The following is a 26414-nucleotide window of genomic DNA, read 5'->3' as shown; positions in this document are numbered from 1 at the left end:
TTTTTGGGGGGTTTTTTTGCTGTTGTTTAAAAGCTTTTTACATGGTAATTCGGACTTGCAGTATATGATTCTGAATTCCACTGGTTGCTGATCTTTATCTTTTCATCACTATAGCCCTAGTACCATTGCCTGCAAATGCAAATAGGATATAACCTAATAAGTATTTTCAAATGAATGAATGAATAAAAAGTTTATAAAATGTTTATAACTTTTATCCAGAGGAAATGATTTGGGATAAGTATAAAAATAGCTCAAGGGAATTCATCAGTGTAACTCATAAAAAATTTACAGGATTCTGAATGTTTAAGCAGCGGAGGAATTACTAAATACTTACTAGTATATTAGATGAGGTTGCAGTGGTTTAAATAATGTAGAAGATTTAATGACAAAATAAATTACATTAGTAAATAGGTTAAAACCTATTTTATTAAAATGTCTTATGGATGCATATTTTTAAATAACTAGAAAGAAATACAAGATTTTTACTATACTCTATGGATATTGGTGTTATAAGTGATATTTCCTGTTTTGCACTTCTATTTAAATTTTTTTTAATGGCTGCACCCATGGCATATGGAAGTTCCCAGGCCATGGATTGAATCTGAGCCTCAGCTGAGACCTACATTGGGGCTCAAACCCATGCCTTCATAGCAACCTGTCCGCTGCAGTAGGATTCTTAACCTATTTCACCACAGTGGGAACTCTGCATATCTATTTAATTTTTTAAAATGACTTAACATGGTTTTTTAGTATGGAAGACACAAGCCTTTCTATTTATTTATTTATTTTTGCTTTTTAGAGCCACACCTGTGGGATATGGAAGTTCCCAGGCCAGGGGTCCAGTCAGAGCTGCAGCTGCTGGCCTATGCCACAGCCACAGCAACCCAGGATCTGAGCCATATCTGCAACCTACACCACAGCTCACAGCAACACTGGATACTTAACCCACTGAGCAAGGCCAAGGATCAAACCCACATCCTCATGAATACTAGTCAAGATTCATTACCCACTGAGCCACAACGGGAACTCCTAAGCCTTTCTCTCTTAAAGCAAAAAATCTAAAAAGAAAATTGCTTATTGAAATGTTTTCTATCTAAAACACCAATGGTCACTCATAGTTGTAAGAACTACAGTGTTCAGAACTTTGTTCATGTTTTGGTCTTTTAATAGTGAAGGTTGTTATCCTGAATAATCATATTGCCAGCTAAAATTCTCACAAAACCTTATTCTAATGTACTCATATTATTCACATTTTTCAAGTAATAAAAGACAGGGAAGTTAAGTAATTTCTGCAAGGCCATATACCTAATATGTGGTGCCAGAGACCAAGCCACAGCCTGGCTCTTAAGCCCTTACTCTACTTGTCCTGGGGCCCCTGAGTCCAATGGACGTAGAGAGCTCCTCAAGTTCCTTCACTTTATGATTTTGAATATTGGAATAATCACCGTACTCCTAATGTATGTAGGGGCACAGCATAATGTTAAAGCATAGATCACTGTTTAAATGTCTTTATTAGAGTATGGATGAGAAATTCTGATAATAGAAGAGTCTATGGTTTTGAAAAATATGGGGATGATGATTTAAGGATTGTAAATGAGTTTTAATTCTGAAAAGGGTAGAGTAGTTATATTCTCATTGGAGAAAGTATTATTAATGTATCTGGGATTTTATTCTTTTCAATTAAAGGAGGAAACAAAAAGAGATTATAGCTTCCCAGCTGGCCTTGAAGACCATATTTTGGGGGAGAACATATCACCTAACACGAGTATATCAGGGTTGGTCCCTAGTGAACTTACCCAGAGCAACACAAGCCTTGGTAGTAGCAGCAGCAGTGGAGATGTAGGAAAACTTCATTACTCACCAGGTAAGAGAAAGGATTGTCCTCTCTTCTAATTTACATGCCCATACTTTTTCCTCTTTGTACCACACACACAATAAGACAGCCCCATTTGTTGAGATGATCTGATAGATTTTTAATATAGCCACACCATACTATCATTGTTATTTTATATGATCTGCAAGTACTGTAGTCACCTACTGAATTTATTTTGAGTTGTGTATGTTTGTAGATTATATCATTAGTTCTCAAACTTTAGTGTTTTTCTGAATCAGTCAGGGAATTCGTTTAAAAGTATGTACGAATATCCAAACCCTAGGCTAAAACTTTTGAGACTGAATCTGTGGGACGGGACCTTAGGAAAGTATATTTTTGACCAGTTCTCTGGGTGAATCAGATGATCTTTTCCAGAGTTTGAGAATTCCTGTATCACTGAAATTTCCCAGTTCTATATTATTTTTTTAATTGTAGTTTTATTCATTTTCTCCAATGTTCTATTATGAAAAATTTCAAATACCCTAAAAAGTTGAAAGAATCGTAGTAAACAATCACATTCTCCTCCTAGATTGTTAACTATTGTTAACTTTCTCTGTGAATACATCAGTACATTTTGATACTAAACCATTTGAAAATAAATGCAAATTTCATGGTATTTCTCCCTAAATATGCAATTCCTAAGAACAAGAACATTTTCATTTGTAATGTGTAATGATGTTTACTTCCCTCTAGGTGAACTTCCATTTCCAAGAGGCATAAAAGGGCAGGACTTTGAAAAGTCAGATCATGGTTCTTCTCAAAATACCAGCATGTCTAGCATCTATCAGAATTGTGCAATAGAGGTAAAAGTTCTGTATTCTGCCTGTGATAAAGAGGCGTGTTTCAGAATGCATTTAACAGAATTCTATATCTTTATGAACAGGATTATAAAATACGTCATTTTGTTGAATTTGCTTGATGTCTTATGTAAAGCAAGGCAGTCATCTCTTAGTTTCACCTGTAAACTACTTGGAACTGTGATTATTTCCAAATTTGATCAACGCAATAAATAAAATTCTTTGAAGAGGATGGCCTATTAAGACTGATTTTCACTGGGGAGGTTCTCAATGTGTGTGCTTTTCTGCTCCTAGGTTTTGATGTCAAGTTGTTCACAGTGCAGAGCTTGTGGAGCTCTGGTTTATGATGAAGAAATTATGGCTGGATGGACAGCAGATGATTCAAATTTGAATACCACCTGTCCCTTCTGTAAAAGCAACTTCTTGCCTCTCCTCAATATAGAATTTAAAGACTTGAGAGGCTCTGCAAGGTTAGTATTGTAAAAAACTCCTTTAAGAAGTGAGTGCCCCCCAAAAAGGCATGACTCCTGGGGGAAGAGTGAAATAGTTACAGTATGTTCCAGGTGTTCTTTCCTCGCCCTCCTTCACTTTCAGTAGTTGAGTAGAAAAATACTCAATAAGAGACTGCATTTCCACTTTATTTAACAAATGATTATCAGTAGTAGTTAATTCTAGGAGCTGAACTTTATAGGTTATATAATTATTATAGATAATTCTAAACTTTAATGTTAGCCATTATTTTAATCTTTCTGGCTCAGTGACCTTAATTATGTGTTCTGGAAGCTCCCCAACCCCCTAAAAAAAGGTGGAGGGAGCTTCAACTCTTCTCTTAACTTCTTGCCCCTTTGTGGTGGTGCTAGGTACTGTGAAATGGCCAAATTCAAGGCCTTAGAAAGGAGATAAGCTGATCTGTAATAGTAAGTAATTGAGAGTTTAGTAACTATATGCTGACTTTAGTACTAATGCTTAATAGCCTATTCCTTTTATGCAAAAACAAACTTCATATTATTGTCTACCTTCATCTGCTTTTTAAAAATCTCCAATTGCAGAAGTGTTTCCTCATTTTTCCTTTTAGCTTCAGCGTGGAGCTGAGTGAAATCATACTTTAGTTCCTGATGCACTGTCATCATTGGTTTGTGCAAGAGCCCTCTTTTATTATCTACCTTCCCTCGCCATTCCCATTCTCATTTTTTTTACCCAACAACAGCATTGACTCTGCTGTGTGTGATATATCCTTGAATGTTTATCCTAGTAATGATTATGTATTTCTAATTTAGATGATTAGAATAATGCTGTAAATCTCAATTTATATCTTTTTATCATTCAGTTTAAAATCTGGGATGCTATATATACATCTAGTTTATTCCCTTTCTCCTACAGGAAGTTGATATCTCATTTACTTACCCACGTCCTAGTGTTAGATACTTCAGTTGCTTCTAGTTCTCTTTTACTACAAACATCACTGTACTGTTGCAGTGCACTGCAAAATATGTCTCCTTCTGAACTTATGAAGTAATTTCTTTCAGAATAATAGTCTTAGGCATGAGATCATTGGCTCATTTTCATACATGATTTCATATGGCTCCCATATGGTTCCCATATGGCTACACTTCTGGAGATATTGCGCAAGAATTCTTGTTTCTGTACATCTTTACCATCATTCGGTATTATCACTCTTCTAATTTTGCATTCTAATGATATAAAGTACTATCTCATTTTGATTTCATTGTCTCTGAATATTACTGAGTTTGGGTATCTCTTCACATACATATTAGTTACGCCAGCATTTTCTGTGAATTGCTTGTTTATATCTTTTGCCAATTTTTAAAACATTTATTTTAATATTTTTTATTGAGGTAACTTTGGTTTATAACATTTGTAAATTTCATGTGTACAACATTATATTTCTACTTCTGTATATGCATTACAGTATGCTTAACATTGAAAATTTACTTTCCATTTGTTACCATATAGTTGACCTTTATACCCATTTCATCCTCCCTACACTCTACCTCTGGTGAGCACTGCTCTGTTGTTTGTGTCTACATGTTTGTTTTCCTTTGGTTTGTTCATTTATTTGGGGCTTTTTAAAAATCCTACCTATGAATGAAATCATATAGTATTTGTCTTTCTTCATCTGATTTATTCACTTAGCATTATACCCTCAAGGTCCATCCACGTTGTTACAAGTGGAAAAATTTCATTTTTTTAATGGCTAAGTAGTGTTCCATTGTGTGTATATACCACAGATTCTTTGTTCATCTGTTAATGGGCATCTAAGTTATTTACATGTCTTTGTGATTGTAAGTAATGCTACAGTGAACAGATGTGGTGCATGTGTATTTTTGAAATGATGTTTTCATATTCTTAAGATAAATACCCAGCAATGGGCTGGACCATGTGGTAGTGCTTTTTTTCTTAATTTTTTGAGGAATCTTCATAGTATTTTGCATAGGGGCTGTACCACCAACAGTGTATGAGGGTTCCTTTTTCTCCACATCCTCACCAACACTTGTTATTTCTTGCCTTTTTGATAACAGCCATTCTAACAGGAATGAGTTATTGTTTTATTGTGGTTTTAATTAGCATTTCCTAGATGATTAATGATGTTGAGCATCTTTTATGTGCTTGTTGGCCATCTGGATGTCTTCTTTAGAACAACACCTATTCAGTTCCTCTGCCTATTTTTTAATTAGGTTGTTTGCTTATTTTTTTATATTGAATTGTATTAGTTATTTGTACAATTAATGTTCACCCCTATCAGATAATGTTGTTTGCAAATATCATCTCTCATTCAGTAGGTGGTTGTTTTGTTTTGCTAATGGTTTCCTTTGCTGCGCAGGAACCTTTGAATATGATGCAGTCCCATTTGTTTATTTTTGCTTTTGTTGCCCTTGCCTGATGAGACTTTTTAAAAAGATATTTCTAAGTCTCACATCAAAGATTGTACTGTTTATGTTTTCTTTTAGGAGTTTTATGGTGTCCTGTCTTATATTCAAGTCTCCAATTCATTTTGAGTTGATTTCTGTGTGTGGTGTGAGATAGTTGTCAACTCTCATATTTTTGCATATGGCTGTCCAGTTTTCCCAGCACTATTTAACAAAGACACTTATTCTTTCTCCATTGTATGTTTTTTGCTCTGTTGTAAATTAACTGCCCATGTATGCAGGGATTCACTTCTGGATTGTCAGTTCTGTTCCATTGATCTGTGTATCTGTTTTTCTGCCAAACCAGGTTTTGATTACTGTGGCTTCAAAATATATAATACAGTTTGAATTCAAGGAGTGTGATATCTCTAGCTTTGTTATTTTTTCTCAAGATTACTTTGATTCGTCAGGGTCTTTTGTGGTTCCAAATAAACACTAGAATTTTTAACTTACATAATTAGAGTAATGCTGTAAATCTCAATTTATTTCTTTTTATTCCTCAGTTTTAAATTTTTTGTTCTATTTGTGTGAAAAATATTCTTGGGATTTTGATAGGGATTGTACTGAATCTGTAGATTGCTTTAGGTAATATTTAAAAAGTTAAGTAATCAACAAATATAAACTTTTTAACAATGTTAATTCCTCCAATCCATGATGGAATATTTTTCCATTTATTTGTGTCTTTGGTATCTTTCAACAGTGCCTTATAGTTTTCAGTATACGTGTCTTTCAACTCCTTGCTTAAATTTATTCCATTTATTTTCTTCTTTTTGTGGTAATTGTAAATGGGATGTTTTCTTTATTCCCTTTTCTGCTCATTGTTAGTGTATAGAAATACAGTAGTTCTTTGTTGGCTTTGTACTCTGCAACTTTAATGTATTTGTTTATTACTTCTAATAGTTTTGGTGGATCTTTAGAGTTTTCTATATATAAAATCATGTCATCTGCACACTGTGAGTTTTGCTTTTCCTTTCCAATTTGGATGCCTTTTATTTCTTTTTCGTTAACATATCACATTGATTGATTTCCAGGTATTGAACCATCCTTGCATTCCAGGGACAATCACTTGATCATATTATATGGATCTTTTTAATGTATGGTTGGATTTTGTTTGCTAGTATTTTGTTGAGGATTTTTGCATCTATGTAATATCAGAGATATTTACTTGTAGTATTCTTTCTTTGTGTGGTTTTGGTGTCTGGGTGATGTTGGCCTCGCAAAATGAGTTAGGCAGTGTTTCCTCCTCTTCACTTTTTTTTTTTTTTTACCATTTCTTGGGCCACACCTGTGGCATATGGAGGTTGTCAGGCTGGGGGGCGAATCAAAGCTGTAGCTGCTGGCCTATGCCAGAGCCACAGAAACGCAGGATCCGAGCTGCATCTGCGACCTACACCACAGCTTACAGCAACGCTGGATCCTTAACCCACTGAGCAAGGCCAGGGATCAAACCTGCAAACTTATGGTTCCTAGTCGGATTCGTTAACCACCGAGCCACAATGGGAACTCCCCTCTTCCCTTTTTTAGTGTAGATTGAAAAGGATAGGTGTTAAATCTTTGAATGTTTGGTGGAATTTACCTGTGAGACTCTCTGGTCCTGGACTTTGGGTTTGGGAGAACTTTTTGATTACTGCTTCAGTCTCTCTACTAGTTATCAGTCAGTTCAGATTTTCTGTTTCTCAATGATTCAGTCTTGGAAGTTTGTATAATTCCAAGAATTTGTCCATTTCTTCTAGGTTATCCAATTTGTTATAATATAAAGTTTTGTATTTCTGTGGTACCCATTGTTGTTTCTCCTCTTTTATTTCTTTCTCTCTCTCTCTTTTTTTTTTTTGCTTTATAGAGCTGCACTCATGGCATATGGAAGTTCTCAGGCTAGGGGTCCAGTTGGAGCTGTTGCTGCTGGACTACACCACAGCCATAGCAACGCCAGATCTGAGCTGCGTCTGCGACCTACACCACAGCTCACGGCAACACTGGTTCCTTGACCCACTGAGCGGGGCCAGGGATCAAACCCACAACCTCATGGTTCCTGGTCGGATTTGATTCCACTGTGCCAAGATAGGAACTCCTCTCCTTTAATTTCTTCATTGAACAAAGAGTTGTTCAGTAGCATGTTGTTCACTCACATATTTGTGATTTTTCCACCTTTCTTCTTACTGATTTCTAGATTCATACTATTGTGATCAGAAAAGATGATTTACATGACTTAAGTCGTCTTGTATTTATTGAGCTTTATTTTGTGTCCCAACATACAGTGCATCCTTGAGAAAGTTCCATATGCGCTTGAGAAGAGTATGTATTCTGATGCATTTGGATGGAATGTTGTGTACAAATTTATCACACCCATCTCTTCTCATATTTCGTTTAAGCCTGCTTTCTTTTTTGACTTTCTTCTAGATGATGTATCCATTGATGTAAGTGGAGTGTTAAAGTTCCCTACTGTGTTGCTGTCACTTTCTCCCTTTAGATCTGTTAATAATTGTTTTTATCTATTTTGGTGTTAATAATTTTTTATCTGTTTTTTCTCTCTTAGGTGCACATGTATTAATAACTATGTCTTCTTAAAGAATTGTCCCCTTCATCATTATATAATGTCCATTTTTTTCTCTTATCTTTTTTGTATTGAAGTCTCTTTTGTTTAATAAGTGTATGACTTATACCCACTTTCCTTTGGCTGCTATTTTCTTGAAGTATCCTATTTTTTATTCCTTCATATTTAGCCTACATTTGTCCTTAGCACTACATTGAGTCTCCTGGAGACAGTGTATTGTTAGGTATTATTTCTTTGTTGGGGGGGTTTTTTGTTTTTCTTTTAAAATTATTTTTATACAATTAAAATTTTTTGTTTTTATGCAATTTTTATTTTCTATTTACAGTTACTACAGAATATTGGCTATATCTCCCATATTGTGCAGTGCATCCTTGAGCCTCTCTCACACCCAGCAATTTGTACCTACCACTTCCCCACCCCTATGTATTCACTACCCACCTCCCCACTTATATCCAGCCACTCCTGTCTTTTGATTGATCAATTCAGTCTATTACATTTAGGGTGATTATTGGTTGATGAGAACATAATACTGCCATTTTATCTTTTGTTTTCTGGTTGCTCTATATTTGCATTGTTTTTCTTTCCTGAATTTCCATCTGCCATTTTGGTTTGGTTATTTTCTATGATATTTTTCTCAGTTTCCTCCTTTTAAAAATTTTTTTTTTTTGTCTCTGCTCTAGATTTATGTTTTATTTTATTTTATTTTATTGGTCATTTTGTCTTTTTTTAAGGCTGCATCCATGGCATATGGAGGTTCCCAGGCTAGGGGTCTAATCAGAGCTGTAGATGCCAGCCTACACCACAGCCACAGCGATGCCAGATCCAAGCTGCTCCTGCAACCTACACCACAGCTCACAGCCTGATCCTTAACCCACTGAGCCAGGCCAGGGATCAAACCCACAACCTCATGGTTCCTGGTTGGATTAGTTTCCACTGCACCACAAGGGGAACTCCTGGATTTATATTTTATAGCTACCGTGAGGTTTCTGTAAAACAGCTCATCAATAAACAGTCTTTTTTTCTGCTGATAGCATCTTACCTTCATTTATCTACACAGATTCTATCCTTTTCCTCTGCCCTGTATGATGTTTTTGTACTCTCTAAATACCCTTTTTATCTTGTGAGTTTGTTACCAAATTGAAGTAGCTGTAGTCATTTTTTTTTGCCCTTCCTCTTTGAACCTTTATGCTGTAATAAAGTGTTTAAAAGCCTATTCTAGTTATGATTTTCTGAGTGTATTTATTACCTTACTGAAACTTTTGTGTACTTTGGCTTTTTTGTTTCTGGTGAAAGAGCACCTTTCAACATTTCTTATAAAGCAAGTCTAGTGTTGATGAACTTCCTCAGCTTTTAGCTGCCCTACAAAATCTTTATTTATCCTTCATATATGAATGATAACTTTCTGGATAGGGTATTCTTGGGTGATAGTTTTTATCTTTCAGTATTTTGAGGATGTTATTCCACTCCCCCCTGCTGAGAAATCTGCTAATAACCTAATGGGTGTTCTTTGTAGGTTACCATTCATTTTTTTTCCTGGCTGCCTTTAAGATTCTTTCTTTATGTTGACTTCTGACAATTTTAGTGTAATGTGTCTAGGAGAAGGTCGTTTTTTTTTTTTTCTGTTACCATTATCTGATGGACTTCTTTTTTTATTATTATTCAAATGAATTTATCACATCTGTAGTTGTATAATGATTATAACAATCTGATTTCACAGGATTTCCATCCTACAGCCCAAGCACATCCCCCCACCCCCCAAACTGTCTCCTCCAGAGACCTTAAGTTTTTCAATGTCTGTGAGTCAGCATCTCTTCTGCAAAGTTCAGTCTGTCCTTTTTTCAGATTCCACATGTCAGTAAAAGCATTTGATGTTGGTGTCTCATTGTATGGCTGACGTCACTTAGCATGATAATTTCTAGGTCCATCCATGTTGCTAAAAATGCCGGTATTTCATTCTTTTTAATGGCTGAGTAATATTCCATTGTGTATATATGTACCACTTCTTCTTGATCCACTCCTCTGTCGATGGACATTTAGGTTGTTTCCATGTTTTGGCTACTGTGAATAGTGCTGCAATGAACATTGGAGTACATGTGTCTTTGCAAGTCATGGTTTTCTCTGGATAGATGCCCAGGAGTGGGATTGCTGGATCCAATGGTAGTTCTATTTTTAGTTTTCTGAGGCATCTCCATACTGCTTTCCACATTGGTTGCACCAATTTATAATCCCACCAACAGTGTACTAGGGTTCCTTTTTCTCCACACCCTCTCCAGCACTTATTGTTTGTAGACTTTTTGATGATGGCCATTCTGGCTGGTGTAAGGTGGTACTTGGAGAAGGTCTTTTTACATTGAGGTGAATGAATGTTCTCTTAGGTTCATTGACTTGTATATTCACTTCCTTCCTAAGGTTTGGGAAGTTCTCAATTGTTATTTATTTAAATAAACTCTCTTCCTCTTCTTGCTCTCTTTTCCTTCTGGGATATCCATTGCCCTAATGTTCCTCCTAAAAAAAGGTAGATAGCTCTCACAGAATTTCCTCATTTTTAAAATATCTTAGTTCTTTTACCTTTTCCACTTGTGTTTTTTCTAGATTTCTGTCTTCAAGGTCACTGATTCTTTCTTCAATATGGTCTGCTCTATCTCCAGTGCATTCTTTGTCTTGTTTATTGAGCTCGTTAGCTCCAGAATACCTTTTTGGTTCTTTTTAGCGTATTCCTCTGTTCAGTAGTTTATTTCTGAGCTCATTGAACTTGCCTTTCTGAGTTTTCTTGTAGCTCGTTGAGTTTCTTCATGACAGCTATTTTGAATTCTCCGTCAGATCACAGTATTTCATGGCTTTAAGTTTGGGTTCTGGAGAATTGTAATTTTGTGTGTGGGGAGAATCATGTTATTGTAATTATTTGTGATGTTTGTCAAGTTGTCCCTGTTGGTGACACATTTGAAGAGGTGAAAACCTTTCTGCCTGATTCTAACAATTCATCAGATTGGAAAATAGAGGCCATTTGATTTCCAATAGGTTCAAATTTTTGGTTTCTCTTAACCGAGCTGTCTCTGGTTATATTTGAGCATCTGCACTTTCCACTCTTCACTGCCTCTGTCAGAGGTGTGGTCCTATACCCTCATAATTGTTTCTTGCACCTTTGGGGCCATTAGTGTCTTGATGCTGCCAGTGTTTTTGGCATGCAGTCTGGTGCATTGGGATGGTGGCACTTCCCTCTAGTCTGAGATCCCATGAGTTCCCATCCCCAAGGCATTCAGTGTTGCTCAGGTGCCTCTGCCATGTCCGATATTTAAAGTTTGTGGGCTCTACTGTTGTGGAAGGGAAGGGCAGGAGGCCAGAGCTGTGGGTATCTCAGTGGCCAGAAGGATGGGGTTTTGGGTTCCATTGTCACTGCTGCCCAGTTACCTGTGGCCATCAGTGCTGCTGTGTCTGGGAGACTAGAGTTGTGTGTATCACCTCCCCTGCTATTACCAGGTTGTCTGAGCCTTCAGGCTCAGCTTACCACAGCAGAGCGCCAAGATTGCAGGTACTATTTTTGTTGTTCCTTCAGTTTCTGCTCCTCTTTGTGTTCTAGTCCACTCACCTTTAGGTGTATAGATGTGGGAGATTCTCCATTGTGTGGGGCAGAGGCACCTTAGTTGCATTGTGGATGTTTTACTGGTTGTAGATTAAAGGGACACAACAAAGGTAACTTTCTATTTGCCATTTTGCTGATGTCACTCCTCTTCTTTGCCAGTTTTTATTTTGTTTTCTTTATCTTGTTGGTCCCTGTCCTAAATATTCTTTTTTTTTTTGTCTTTTTTTTTTTTTTTTTTTTTTGTCTTTTTAGGGCCACACTTGTGGCATATGGAGGTTTCCAGGCTAGGGGTTGAATCAGAGTTATAGCCACTGGCCTATGCCACAGCCACAGCAATGTCAGATCCGAGCCTTGTCTGCAACCTACACCACAGCTCACAGCAATGCCAGATCTTTAACCCACCAGGCAAAGCCAGGGATTGAACCTGCATCCTGGGTGCTAGTCAGATTCATTTCCACTGAGCCACGATGGGAACTTCTTAAATATTCTTAATATTAATTCCCTGAAGAGAAACAATTAATTTTATGTTATCATCCATTAATTTTCCACCTTATGATTTGTGCTTTTGAAATCTCATTTTAAAAATTTTCCCATCTGTAGTGGAAGAAATTTTTTTCCTGAGCATTCTTCTGTTACCTTTGTATTTGACCTTTGATATTCAGGTCTTAAATCTGTCTGGAGTCCACCTTTGTGTATGATGGTAGGAATTCAGCTTTATTTTTCTACATAAAATGAGCCAGTTCCTTCATTGATACATAATATGACTTTTATCATGTATCACATGCCTGTTTATACTTCACTCTGGTTCTTCTGTTTTTTTTCAGTCAGTACCATATTATTTTTATTATTCTGTCTTTATGTTATGTCTGGTTGACAGGGTAAATTCCCCCTTGTGAAATTTTTTTTTCTGGTTTTTTGGGGTTTTTTTTGTCTTTTTGTCTTACCTTTTCCAGGGCCACACCCACGGCATGTGGAGGTTCCCAGGCTAGGGGTCCAATCAGAGCTGTAGCTGCAGGCCTACGCCACAGCCACAGCAATGCAGGATCCCAGCGGAGTCTGCAACCTACACCACAGCTCACGGCAATGCCAGATCCTTAACCCACTGAGTGAGGCCAGGGATTAAACCCAAAACCTCATGTTTTCTAGTCAGATTCGTTAACCACTGAGCCATGACAGGAACTCCAGATTTTTTTTTTCTTATAGTTATTTTTGCACATAAAATTTTAGGGTAACTTTGAGTTCCTGAAAAAAACCCAAAAATCCAGCTGGAGTTTTCATGGGACTGAATTAGATTTATAGATTAATTTGGGAAAAATTGACGTCTTTAGTATTATTCTGTGAACATGATATGTATCTCCGTTTTTTAGATCTTTTATCTCTTTTAATAGAGGTTTAAATTATTCTCCATAAGTTTTGTACTTTTTTGTTGAGTTGTGTTTCTTAAGCTGTTGTGGTAAGCAACTTACGTTATGTTTTCCAATGGAATATAAATTGATTTTCCTCCTCTGTCATTATGGAAATTTTCAAATTTATGGCTAAGTTTAAAGATTTTTTTTTACAGTAACACCCAAATATCCACCCCTGCATTCTACAATTTATGTTTTTACTGTACTTGTTTTATCACCTATCTATCCCTTCATCCATCTACCCATACATCTTTTATTTTTATTCATTTAAAATAAGACGTAGATGTTAAATACACTTTCCCCCAAAGACATGAGTGTTCATATTTTTAACTAGAGTCCAGCATTTATTTACAATTTTTTCTTTTATCTTTTTCTAGGGCCACACCCATAGCACATGGAGGTTCCCAGGCTAGGGGTCTAATCGGGAGCTGTAGCCACTGGCCTACACCAGAGCCACAGCAATGCAGGATCCAAGGTGAATTCTTTGTTGGATTTGTTAACCACTGAGCCACGACGGGAACTCCAACAATTTTTTCTTCTAAGGTAAACTTATATACAATAAAATGTACATGGAGTTACCTTTGAGGCTCAGCGGAAACGAACCTGACTAGTGTCCATGAGGATGCAGGTTCAGTCCTTGACCTCGATCAGCGGGTTAAGGACCTAGTGTTGACATGAGCTGGTGTAGGTTGCAGACGTGGCTCAGATTTGGTGTTGCTGTGGCTGTGGCATAGGCCAGCAGCTACAGCTCTGATTCAACCCCTAGCCTGAGAACTTCCATACGCCTTGGGTATTGTCCTGAAAAGCAAAAGAACCCCCCCCCCAAAAAAATAGTACAAACCTTGATGTGTCATTTAAAGAGTAAAGGCATACATTTGTGCAAATCAAACCCTTATCAGGATAGAAAATTACTATTACTTCAGAAAGTTCTCTTAATGTCCCTTGCAGGGCCCAGCCCTCACCCCATCCCTACCCTGAAGGAGGAGAGAGGAAGGTGAAAACTAAAATAATGAATAACAGGGAAAGGAAATGACAGAAACAAAAATGGAGATTTATAAGGGGGGGAAGGTATTATCGACAATTATAGGTTAATACATGTTAAAATACTGTTCTTTTTTTTAACTAAGAAAATTAATGAAATATTTTGCCTTCCATCTTCCTTCATAGCTTCCTTTTGTGTTTCTCAAAAACTGAAAGGATCTTATGTTGAACGATAATGATGCTATAGACCTTTTCATTTGAAAAGTTTTGGGACAAAAGAAGAAGAGCGAAGGAGAGTAGGAGTCTGTGTGTGTTTGAAATTCTATAGATTTGTATAATTCATTAATGACTACTATAACGAGATTCTAAATATGATGAAATTTAGTGGATTCTATGATTTTTAAAGACTTTTTTGATTTTTTTTTCCTTTGGACTGATCCATATTTAGCTTTTTCCTGAAACCAAGTACCTCTGGTGATAGTTTACAAAGTGGTAGCATTCCCTTGGCAAGTGAAACTTTGGAGCACAAACCCATATCCAGTTCAGCAGAACCTGACTTGATCAACCTTATGGATTTACCAAAACCTAACCAGACTATAACTGAAGAAGCAAGCTCTGCCGTTGAATCAAGGTAACATTGGATTCAGGGAATTTGGATACCCTTGTAAAAATTCCATCTTTAAATATAACCTGGCTTACATAAGCATTAAGTTTTAGCATTTTAAAAATTACCCTTAAGTTATTACTACCATATGTTGTTTAAATATTTAATGAGTGAATCTGATAATAAACCTTTTTTTTTTTTTTTTTTTTTCCTTTTGCAGCCACACTTGTAGCATATGGAAGTTCTTGGGCCAGGGATTAAATCAGAGTTCCAGCTGCAGGCCTACACCACAGCCATAGCAACACCAAATCTGAGCTGCGTCTGTGACCTGCACTGAAGCTTACAGCAGTGCCAGATCCTTAACTCACTGAGCAAGGCCAGGCATCAAACCTGCATCCTCAGAGAAAACATTGGGTCCTTAACCCACTGAGCCACAATGGGAACTCTGTTTAATACTATGTTTAATGTTTGACAGTGGTCTTTTACAAAAATGAACTTCTCAACAGTAAAAAGTATTTTCCCTTTAGTGTAATTATTGCCAGTTTCCAGACACATACTTTCTTTACAGTGAGGTATAGCTTTTACTCTTAAATATTGATTCAGACATTTTTTGAGAGCCTATTATTGTATGCTAAATGTTATGCTTAATACTAAAAATAAATAAAATCTGAGCTCTCACCTTAGGTGGCTCATGTCCTAGTAGGGATTAAATACTTGTCAAGGAACCTGCATTACTTATTTGCAGGCATTATATATACTCCTAGGTGATTTTGTTTAATAAAAATGAAATAATCTTTGAACAAAGCAACTGAAAAGAAACTTATTCTTTTTAAAATAATATCTGTTGTCTACCATATCATTTTCCTACCCTTCAGCAGCGTCATTCACTGTATCCTGTTTCTGACCAATTTTATAAAATACCTAAAGTAAACTTAATTCGCATAAGGTGGTACTGACTCTTCTCAGATATATTCAGTACATTTAAAATTCATTGTACGAAATACTCTAGCTCTACAGATTTAGATTGTTTAACACAATCTAAACATAGCATTTCTTCTTCATTTTTTAAGTGATGAAATAATAGAAGCCAGTGGAGATGTCCAAACTGTGAAAATTTCACCTGTGCCTAATAGTTTATCAAAACGAAATGTGCCTTTGACAAGAAGTCACAGTGTTGGAGGTCCCTTGCAAAATATGGACTTTTCCCAGCGACCATTTCATGGCATTTCAACAGTTAGTCTTCCAAACAGTCTTCAGGAAGTTGTGGTATGTAATAACAACATTATAATTATATCAGTGTGTTCATGGAAGTACTAAAACAGCATGTAATTTCTTTTGTAGTAGGTTTATTTTAATCACTTGAAAAGTGACAAGATTTTTTCATAAACACAGAACTTTAAAATTTCAAATAGGTACAGAAATAAACAGAAGAGTGGAATGAGCCCCTTTGACACATCATCTAGCTTTAGTAATTTTTAGCTTATGACCATTTTTCTTTCATGTATTCCCTCATTCAGTCTTTCCTAGATCTATTTGAAGCAGATTTCAAACATCATATATATATATACTATTTGTAAATATTTCAGTATTTATCTCTGAAAGATAAGGACTTTTAAAAATACAGTGCCATTATCAGACCCCCAAAATAACAAATAATATCAGGTTATTCAATCTTTGTTCAAATTTCTTATGATCTGAAAAATGTCAAATATGTTTGTTTTGTAGTTCAAGGAATCAGGAGCAAATAAGGTCCATGCTTTGTTATTGGTTGGTCTGTTTTTTAGTCTTTTTAAATATAGACTCTTATTCCCTTGCAATTTATTTGTTAGTTACAATCCTATAAATTGGTAATTGCAGCTAGAAGCTTGATCAGACTCAGATTTTTTTGTTTTATTTTATTCATTTGTTTAGTTTTATAAGACAGCTTTATCAGTAGTGGGATGTCCCTCCAATAGGAAACGTGAACTATATTTGTGATGTTAGTAACTATTAACACCTCAATACCTAGATCAAGTTGTCCATTGGAAGCTGTAAAATGATGATACACTAATTCTGTCATCTTCTGTGTATATGAAAGATAAAGAGAAATTCTCGATGGTTTTTGTCTGGTTTTTCCAAAGATGCAATTTCTGTTGGGAGGGCAGGATAAATAATTTGATTCTCTTTTCCTTTCATCTATCAATGTTCTTTTTTTTTTTCTTTTTTTTTTTTTTTTTGTCTTTTCAGGGCCGCGTGTTCAGCATACAGATGTTCCCAGGCTCGGGGTCAAATCAGAGCTGCAGCTGCCGGCCTACACCACAGCCACAGTAATGCCAGATCCAAGTTGCATCTGTGACCTAGGCTGCAGCTTGCAGCAACTCCAGATCCTTTATCCACTGAGCAAGGCTAGGGATTGAGCCCACATCTTCATGGATACTAGGCAGGTTCTTAAACCCACTGAGCCACAACAGGAACTCCCTATCAGTCAATTTTCAAAGTAACACATTGGGTTCCTGGCATTCTCCAGGGTGATCCATTATCTGGTGGAATAGGTTATCATTATGAACTCATTGATTTAAACGTTTATGTCTGTTGCTATTGTTAACCTTATTGATACTTACATTATTCCATCTTTGGCAAGCTAGAAGTCTCTATAGGTTGGTGTCTTAGTCCTTTTGACACAACTCTTAGTAGCCTTTGTATACAATTTTTTTAAAGCTTCTTTGCTTTCTTATATTGCAAGATGTTTCATGTTCACGTTACATATTTCCTTATCCAGACCTAGAAATCAACCATATCTTTAAGAAACCATGGCTCCTCTTAGAGGAAACTGATATTTGGAGACCTCCATCTGGGTACTGTTTGTACCTGTTAATATGGGTTGTAAACAATTTATTCTGACTAAAGTATGCAGAAATGTACAAAGTCTAGGTTGGTGGGTTTTTGTTTTTGTTTTTTTGTTTTTTGTTTTTTTTTTTTGCTTTTTATGGCCCCATCTGTGGCATATGGAGATTCCCAGGCTAGGGGTTGAATTGGGAGCTGTAGCCGCTGGCCTACGCCACAGCCACAGCCGTGTAGGCTCTGAGCAGTGTCTGTGACCTAGCCCACAGCTCATGGCAATGCCAGATCCTTAACCCACTGAGCCAGGCTAGGGATCAAACCTGCAACCTCGTGGTTCCTAGTCTGATTCATTTCCACTGCGCCATGACGGGAACTTAGGGTTTTTTTTTTCTTCATTATTTCATTTAATTTATGAAATAGTTCTTTAACTCCTTTAGTTTTTGTTGCAATCAAATGTGAAAACAAATTAGATATGATTTTTAAAATAGTCATCAAGGAATATTAATACAAAACAGTTGCCTCTTCTGTTTAAAGTTTTAGGAGGAAGATAAAGTTATATTTTTTTGCTATCATCATAAAACATCAGAACTGCAAATATTTCCTATAAAAAATTGCAAAGGAGGAGTTTCCACTATGGCTCAGCGGGTTAAGAACCCAGCTTGTATCCATGAAGATTCGGTTTTGATCCCTGGCCTCACTCAGTGGATTAAGGATCTGGTGTTGCAAGCTGCAGCATAGGTTGCAGATGCAGCTCAGATCTGGTATGGCGGTGGTGTAGGCTGGCAGCTGCAGCTTCAATTCAACCCCTAGCCTGGGAACTTCCATATGTCCCTAAAAAGAAAAAAGTTTCTCTATTGCATTTAAAATAGGATGTATTATATGAATTAATAGTTTTCATCTGTAATCATTTAAGTTTATAATAAAGTGTTTTTCATTTTTTATGTTTTCTTTAGACTATTCTACTGCATGTAGCAATTGCCCTGAAATAACTGAATTTGAAAGGATAGATGGAAGAGCATAATCTCATTGGGACATACTCTGAAACGTAAATAATTAAATAGACCAATTCATTTCTTTTTGTATTTTTTAAGGATCCTCTAGGAAAAAGACCCAATCCTCCCCCTGTTTCTGTGCCCTACTTGAGTCCTCTAGTACTTCGTAAAGAACTTGAATCTTTGCTAGAAAATGAAGGTGATCAGGTGATTCACACGTCCTCGTTCATCAATCAACATCCAATCATTTTCTGGAACCTTGTTTGGTATTTCAGACGTTTGGACCTTCCTAGTAACTTGCCAGGACTTATCCTCACATCTGAACATTGTAATGGAGGTGTACAGGTAGGGGCTAACTTCTGTACTTATACTGGTTAGGATTCTGGTTAGGATGAGGCTTAACTTCAGGTAACAGGAAATACACAACAATAGTGGCTTCAGTTGTAGTTTATTTCTCTCTCACTTAAAAATTTAGATAAATGGTACAGGGATTTTATTTCATTTTATGATAAGGAATGTTGAGAGATAGGTACCCTGCTCCCCAAACATTTAACAGAGGCATAACAAACTCTTAGAGTATTAGAAAGGCTATTTTACTCATTTAAGTAGTAGCCTACACAGCAAGATAGTAGAAAGGGTTGCATTTTCTCTTACTTAAAATTTATTGTGATGGAGGTTAATCTTTCAAATGGCATGTGTGCTAGCTACCAACTTATCATGCAGTCCTTGAAAGTTAGAATGAAAAACATGTACCTCAAAATAAGAATATTCATAATCAGATATAAATTAAAAATTAAATGTTTTTCTCAGAATTTTAGGTCCAGAGTTTTGAAAGAACTCATTTGTTTTATATAATCAAGCTGTGCTAGTAATTACTATTATGCTTGGGTTACTAATACTATCTATTGATCTCTTTTAGCTTCCTCTGTCGTCTCTGTCCCAGGATAGCAAACTTGTGTATATTCAGCTGTTATGGGATAATATCAATCTTCATCAGGAACCAGGAGAACCTCTCTATGTCTCATGGAGGAATTTTAGTAAGTAAAATAGAATTAAAGACGTAAAAGATTCAAACTAAAAACAACGCAAAAGTCCATTCACGGGTGAATACATAAGAAAATTACGGTATAATCCATCCACTCAGTGGAATACTTCTTAGCAGTTTAAAAAAAAAAAGAGAGAGAGGGAAATAGATGAAGGAAGTTATTATATTTTTCATTTTTAGTATCTTAAGATTTTTTCCATTTTTGTTCAAATTTATATACTGTTATACTGACCCATTTATCAGGTATTTTTTGTGATTTAACTCTCAAATACCAATTTGGTTAGTTTTTGGAGAGTTAATTCTATACAGTAGATATGTAGGTATAGACTATAATTTCAGTTATAAGAATTCTAGTCTCAAAGATTGTCAAAGATTTTATTTTTAGTCTTTTATATTTAGAACATATTTTTACAAAGGGTATTCAGAAGCCCTATGAGTCAATAAGAAACCACAGACAATCCAGCAGGTAAGTGAGCAAATGGTATCAATAGACAGTTTGTGGAAGAAACTTTAAGTGCTTATATAGTAGTGGCGCAGCAGGCTGTATTAGTTTGCTAGGGCTGCTATAACAAAATAACACAGAATGGGTGGCTTAAACTACAGAAATTTATTTCTCTCTGTTCTGGAGACAGAAGTCAAAGATCAAGGTGATGGCAGGTTTGGTTTCTCCTGAGTCCTTGCACCTTGGTTTGCAGATGGCCTTTTTCCTGTGGTGCCTGAATTCTTGGTTTCCTTTCATCATTTTATTAGGTTACCAATCATCTTGCATTAGGGCCTCTACCCTTATGACCTCATTTAATGTTAATTACCTCTTAATAGACCCCCATCTCCAAATATCACATTGGGGGTTAGAGTTTCGATATGTTAATTTTGAGCAGATATAATTCAGTCCATAACACAAACATAAGAAAAAAAATGTTCAGTCTCATCATTATTTAGTGAAATGCAACTTAAAAATAGGGGATTCCCCTTCATGGTTCAGCAGTTAATGAACCCAACTAGTATTCATAAGGATGCGGGTTCAGTCCCTGACCTCACTCAGTGGATTAAGGATCTGGCGTTGCCATGAGCTGTGGTGTAGCGGCTCAGATCTGGAGTTGTTGTGGATGTCGTAGGCCAGTGGCTACAGCTCCGATTCCACTCGACCCTTAGCCTGGGAACCCCCTTATGCTGCGGGTGCAGCCCTAAAAAAAAAACAAAAAAACAAAAAAAGGAAAATAGAAACTTCGACACATCAGAATGGCAAAAGCACAGGTGAGAGAAAGTAGGTAAACCTTCATGCTAAAAAATAAACCATCAAAAAGTGAAATGTCACCCCATGGAATGGGAGAAGATATTTGCAAATAACATATCTTTTTCCCTAGTTTTATTAAGATATAATTAACATACAACATTATTATAAGTTTAAGGTGTACAATGTGATGATTTGACACAGGTATATATTGCTAAATGATTACCCCAATAGGGTTAGTTAACACTATGATGTAATTATCTTTTGTGCATACATGGTGAGAACAGTTAAGATCTAATATCAATTTTTAAAATGCTTAAAAGTATTGTTAATAATAGCATGCTCTACATTATATCCCTGCAATTTATTTATCCTATAGCAGTAAGTTTGTACTTTTTGACCCAACATCTCCCCTTTCCCTACCCCACCCTCCAAATCCCTCACAACCATTATTCTACTGTTTCTGTGCATTTGGCTTTTTTTTCTTTGGGACTTTTTAGGGCCACACCCATGGCATATACAGGTTCTTAGGCTAGGGGTGGAATCAGAGCTACAGCTGCCAGCCTATGCCACAGTCACTTCAGATCTGAGCCAAGTCTGCAGCCTACACTGCAACTCATGGCAATGCCAGATCCTGAACCCGCTGAGAGGGGCCAGGGATCGAACCTGCGCCCACATGAATACTGCTCAGGTTCATTACTGCTGAGCCACAGCAGGAACTCCCTTTTTTCTTTAATTTTTAAATTTTTCAGTTGCACCTGTGGCATGTGGACGTTCCAGGGCTCAGTATCAAACCCAAGCCAAAGCAGTAACCAGAGCCACAGCAGTGACAACAGCAGATCCTTAACTCACTGAGCCACCAGGGAATTTCCATGTTTGGCTTTTTTATGTATAAGTGATATTACACAGTTTTTTTTGGGGGGGGGGTGTTTGTTTTTGTTTTTCATTTTTGGCTGCCCTACAGCATATAGAGTTCCCAGGCCAGGGGTCAGATCCAAACTGCAGTCACAACCTAATCCACAGCTGCAGCATTGCCAGATCCTTAATCCACTCGGCTGGGCTGGGGATCAAAACCTGCGACCCAGCACTCTCAAGACATCGCTGATCCTGTTGTGCCACAGTGGGAACTCCTGTCACACAGTATTTATCTTTCTCTCTGCTGACTTATTTCACTCAGCATAATGCCCTCAAGTTCCATCCATGTTGTCACAAATGGCAAGACTTCCTCTTTCTTATGGCTGAATAATATTCATATGTATTGTAGCTTCTTTGGCCATTGATGGACACTTAAGTTGTTTATGTATCTTGGTTGTTATGAATAATGCTGTAATGAACAAGGGAGTGCAGATATTTCTGAGGGATCCTGATTGCATTTCCTGTAGCTACATAGTCATCCCTTGGTATCCTTGGGGGATTGGTTTCAGGACCCACAAGGATGCCAAAACCTCAGGATGCTTAAGTCTCTTACAGTCAGCCCTCCATATCTGCATTTTCCACATACATGGATATAGAGCCAATGCGAATAAATTATTTTTTCTTTTTAGGGCCATACCCACGGCATATGGAGGTTCCTAGACTAGGGTGTATCAGGGCTGTAACCACTGGCCTACCCCACAGCCACAGCTACGCCAGATCCAAGCTGCGTCTGCAGGCTACAGCACCCCCATGGCAATGCCAGATCCTTAACCCACTAAGCGAGGCCAGGGATCAAACCTGCAATCCTTACGGATGCTAGTCAGTTTCTTTTCCACTAGCCACAACAGGAACTCCAAATAATGTATCTTAAAAAGGATCTGTATTCAGAATATATAAGAAGGTCTCACAAGAAGCCAACCATTTTATTTATTTTTTCTTCTTTTTATGGCCACTCCCATGGCATATGGAAGTTCCCTGGCCAGGCATCAGATCCAAGCCAGCGCTGCGACCTACGCCACAGCTGCAGCAACGCCAGATCCTTAACCCACTTTGCTGGGCCAGGGAAGGAACCAACAATGCCAGAGAGACAAGCCAGATCATTAACTTACTGCACCATAGCGGGAACTCCCTGTGCTATTTTGTTATAGTGGCCCAAACAGATTAAGACAGATCCAGTGCACATTTATATATATATATTTTGTCTTTTTAGGGCCACACCCGCAGCATGTGGAGATTCCCAGGCTAGGGCTCCAATCAGAGCTGTAGTCGTCAGCCTTTGCCACAGCAACAGGGATCCACGCTATGTCTGCAGCCTACATCACAACTCATGGTAATGCCGGATCCTTAACCCACTGAGCAAGGCCAGGGATCAAACCTGCGTCCTCATGGATGCCAGTCAGGTTCGTTAACTGCTGAGCCACGACAGGAACTCCCAGTGCCCATTTTTAAATGGAGTGAGAGGAGTTCCCGTCATGGCTCAGTGGTTAATGAATCCGACTAGGAACCATGAGGTTGCGGGTTCGATCCCAGGCCTCACTCAGCGGGTTAACGATCCAGCGTTGCAATGAGCTGTGGTGTAGGTCGCAGACGCAGCTCAGATCCCGTGTTGCTGTGGCTGTGGCTGTGGCATAGGCCGGTGGCTACAGCTCCGATTCAACCCCTAGCCTGGGAACCTCCATATGCCACAGAAGCGGCCCTAGAAATGGCAAAAAGACAAAAAAAAAAAAAGGTTGTGAGAGTTCCCACTGTGGTGCAGTGGGTTAAGGATCCAGCATTGCCACAACTGTGGCTTAGATCCAGTCCCTGGCTTGGAACTTGCATGTGCTATGGCTTAGCTGAAAAAGGAAAATAAGTCAAAGTAGCACAGACTGGGTAGCTTGCTAGAAGTTATTATTAGCTTATAAAAATGTTATTTCTCACAGTTCTGGAGGCTGGAGGTCCAAGATCAGTGTGCTAGCATGGTCAGTTATGGGGCCTCTTCTGACTTCTCATTATATCCTTACATGTTAGAAGGGGTGAGGGATCTCTCTGGTGCCTTTTTTAAGGGCATTAATCATGACTCTTGCTCTCATGATCTTACCACCTCCCAAAGCCCTCACCTCCCAACACCATCGCAGTGGGCATTCGTTTGAATACACAGACACTTAAGACTATGGCAGGAACTGAATATACAGTTCTCCAAAGATGTGCAAATGGCCAAAAGCAAATGAAAGGATGCTCGATATCACTAGATACCAGGGACATGCCAATCAAAAGCATCTCAAAGGGATACCACTTCGAATTCACTAGATTGGCTGTAATCAAAGGGATAGATACTAGTAAGTAGTGGTGAAGATAGAAACTGGTGATACAAGTGGTGAAGATAGAAACTGGAACCCTGCTAATTGGAATAAAAAAAAAAAGTGCAGCTACTTGGTGTAGTTTCAGTTCCTCAAAATGGTAAATAGAATTACTGTATGATACAGCAGTTGCACTCTTAGGTATATACGCAAGAGAAATAAAGATAGCCATCCACAGAAAAACTTGTATACTCTTTTTAGCAGCAATTTTCTTAATATGCAAATAATGAAAACAACCTAAATGTCCATCAACTGATGAATGGATAAAATACCCATGTTTTAATAGAGTGAATAAATGTATTCTTTATTACCGTGTTCTTATTTTTAGATTCTGAAAAGAAATTGTCTCTCCTGTCAGAGGAACAACAAGCAACAAGCACTTTAGTAGAAACCATCAGGCAGAGTATTCAACATAATGATGTTCTTAAACCCATCAACCTGCTTTCACAACAAATGAAGGCAGACATGAAAAGACAAAGGTAATAATCCGTTATTTTGTGCTTGATGCCACTCCAAATAATTTCACGGTTGTTTTTTTTTTTTTTTTTGGTCTTTTTAGGGCTGTACCTGCAGCATATGGAAGTTCCCAGGCTAGGTGTAGGGGTCAAATCGTAGTTGTAGCCACTGGCCTCCACCAGAGCCACAGCAAAATAAAATGCAAGATCTGAGCTGTGGCTGCAACCTATACCACAGCTCATGGCAACACCGGATCCTTAACTCGCTGAGCAAGGCCAGGGATCAAACCCGTCTTCATGGATGCTAGTCAGGTTTGTTAACCGCCAAGCCACGACTAGAACTCCCTAATTTCATGTTTTTTAAAAATTATTTTTTAAATATCTCTAGTTGTGAAAGAAACACACATTCATTATAAAACAGCTGATTGTTTTAAAAAGTTCTACCCAAATGTACACATTCATACTTGAGCACACAAAAAAATGTCTGTCTGGGGGATAGATTAAATTTTAGGAGGTAATTCATTCATGTCTAAAATATACATGAGTCTTTAGAAAACATTACTGTTCCTGGAAAGCTATAAATTTGTTAACATTCATGTTAAATGTACTGCTTGTTCAGGCCCTATCACATATTTTATTTTGTAGGACATAGAAAATATGGGTTTAGGAGTAGAAACAATTTAGGAAAGTGATGGAAGCAGTCAGTGAATTACAAAGGATATGGAGCTGTCCTGATGCTCTTAACTATTTATCTGCTAGCATGCTTATTTGATCAGTATTCATCCCAGCCTCGGCATAAGTGAATTTTGCAATGGAAGCTTTAGCAAAGGGAACATAGTACATTCTGTCAAACATTAACAAGCGTTAGAATGTACATTCCAGATGCTCTTCAAATTTCTTCAGTCGTCGTATCTTTGGGGATAGTCTGAGAAGTGATAGGGCAAGAATTCATAATGAAAATGAATAGGTCCTTTTGTAATCTCAACTTTGAGATAGAGATTATCTCCTTCACAGACTAAAGAGCAGCTCTTTTCAAGCATGTGTAGTTTAAGGGCAGGAAAGGAATATTAGAAGCTTCTAAAGAAAGTTATATGAATGAGCATTACACTTTTTTTCTATGTAAATAAATCAGTTCATTAAGTTTTACTCTTTTTAAACAGCCGAGCCACAAATCTCATTTTTAAAGTTTTGTTACATTTTTTATGTTCACAAACCAAATAAAGGTGATTTATCCTTTACTGTTGGGTTAAATAGCAGAGACTATAACACCTTTCATACTGTTTGTGCCCAAGGGTCTTTGACTCCAGACTTACTTAGAAATTCACCTGGTTATTCTGTCATGTGGCAAGAGATTGCTTTTGCAATTTCGCATAAGAAATTAGAATTAAAAATTATCTTGTTAGTTATAACAAAGTTAAAGTAAGTTAAAATAAATGAAGCGTTTATGCCCATTAACTTTTTTCTTCTTAATAAGAGTAGTTCCATGGATCCTTCACTCAGCTTCTCCCACTACATCTCCTAACTGTAGTATATATAATACCAGAACCAAGATATTGACATGAATATAGTGCTTATTTACTACAGAATTAAGAAACATTAAAAAATGTATTTTTTGTTCATTGCCCGTTAACTTTAAAATATGTTTTCTAGGAGTTTATACAGAGAAATCCTCTTCTTATCATTAGTGTCTCTTGGAAGAGAAAATATTGATATTGGTAAGTTGGTCAATTGGGGATTACTAAAGGGGGGATATTTTATATCCTAAAGTAATTTTTAAAATTCTAATTGGTATCTTTTTAATCCTTTAAAAAGATTTCTGCCTTTAAATATGCAGTTTAAATATGTATAGGAAATTGACTACCATTTTTAAATGCATAGCTTTTATTAACAAATTCCAC

At 37.1% G+C, this 26414-nt stretch overlaps 1 protein-coding gene across 2 annotated transcripts in view; it reads left to right on the top strand.

The window, feature by feature from the left end:
* Window positions 1-26414, top strand: part of DENND4C (DENN domain containing 4C) — a 151467-nt gene that overhangs the window by 123453 nt on the left and 1600 nt on the right. For both annotated transcript variants that reach the window (XM_021063184.1, XM_021063185.1), the window contains 9 exons: window positions 1687-1864; window positions 2567-2676; window positions 2965-3140; window positions 14564-14746; window positions 15790-15985; window positions 18631-18876; window positions 19451-19568; window positions 24390-24540; window positions 26167-26231. In XM_021063184.1, the coding sequence (XP_020918843.1) occupies window positions 1687-1864; window positions 2567-2676; window positions 2965-3140; window positions 14564-14746; window positions 15790-15985; window positions 18631-18876; window positions 19451-19568; window positions 24390-24540; window positions 26167-26231 (1423 nt within the window). The remainder of the gene's footprint in view (window positions 1-1686; window positions 1865-2566; window positions 2677-2964; window positions 3141-14563; window positions 14747-15789; window positions 15986-18630; window positions 18877-19450; window positions 19569-24389; window positions 24541-26166; window positions 26232-26414) is intronic.

This window comes from Sus scrofa, chromosome 1 (assembly GCF_000003025.6).
Source record: "Sus scrofa isolate TJ Tabasco breed Duroc chromosome 1, Sscrofa11.1, whole genome shotgun sequence".
Classification (NCBI taxonomy): Eukaryota; Metazoa; Chordata; class Mammalia; order Artiodactyla; family Suidae; genus Sus; species Sus scrofa.
This window is presented reverse-complemented; position numbering and strand designations above follow the sequence as displayed.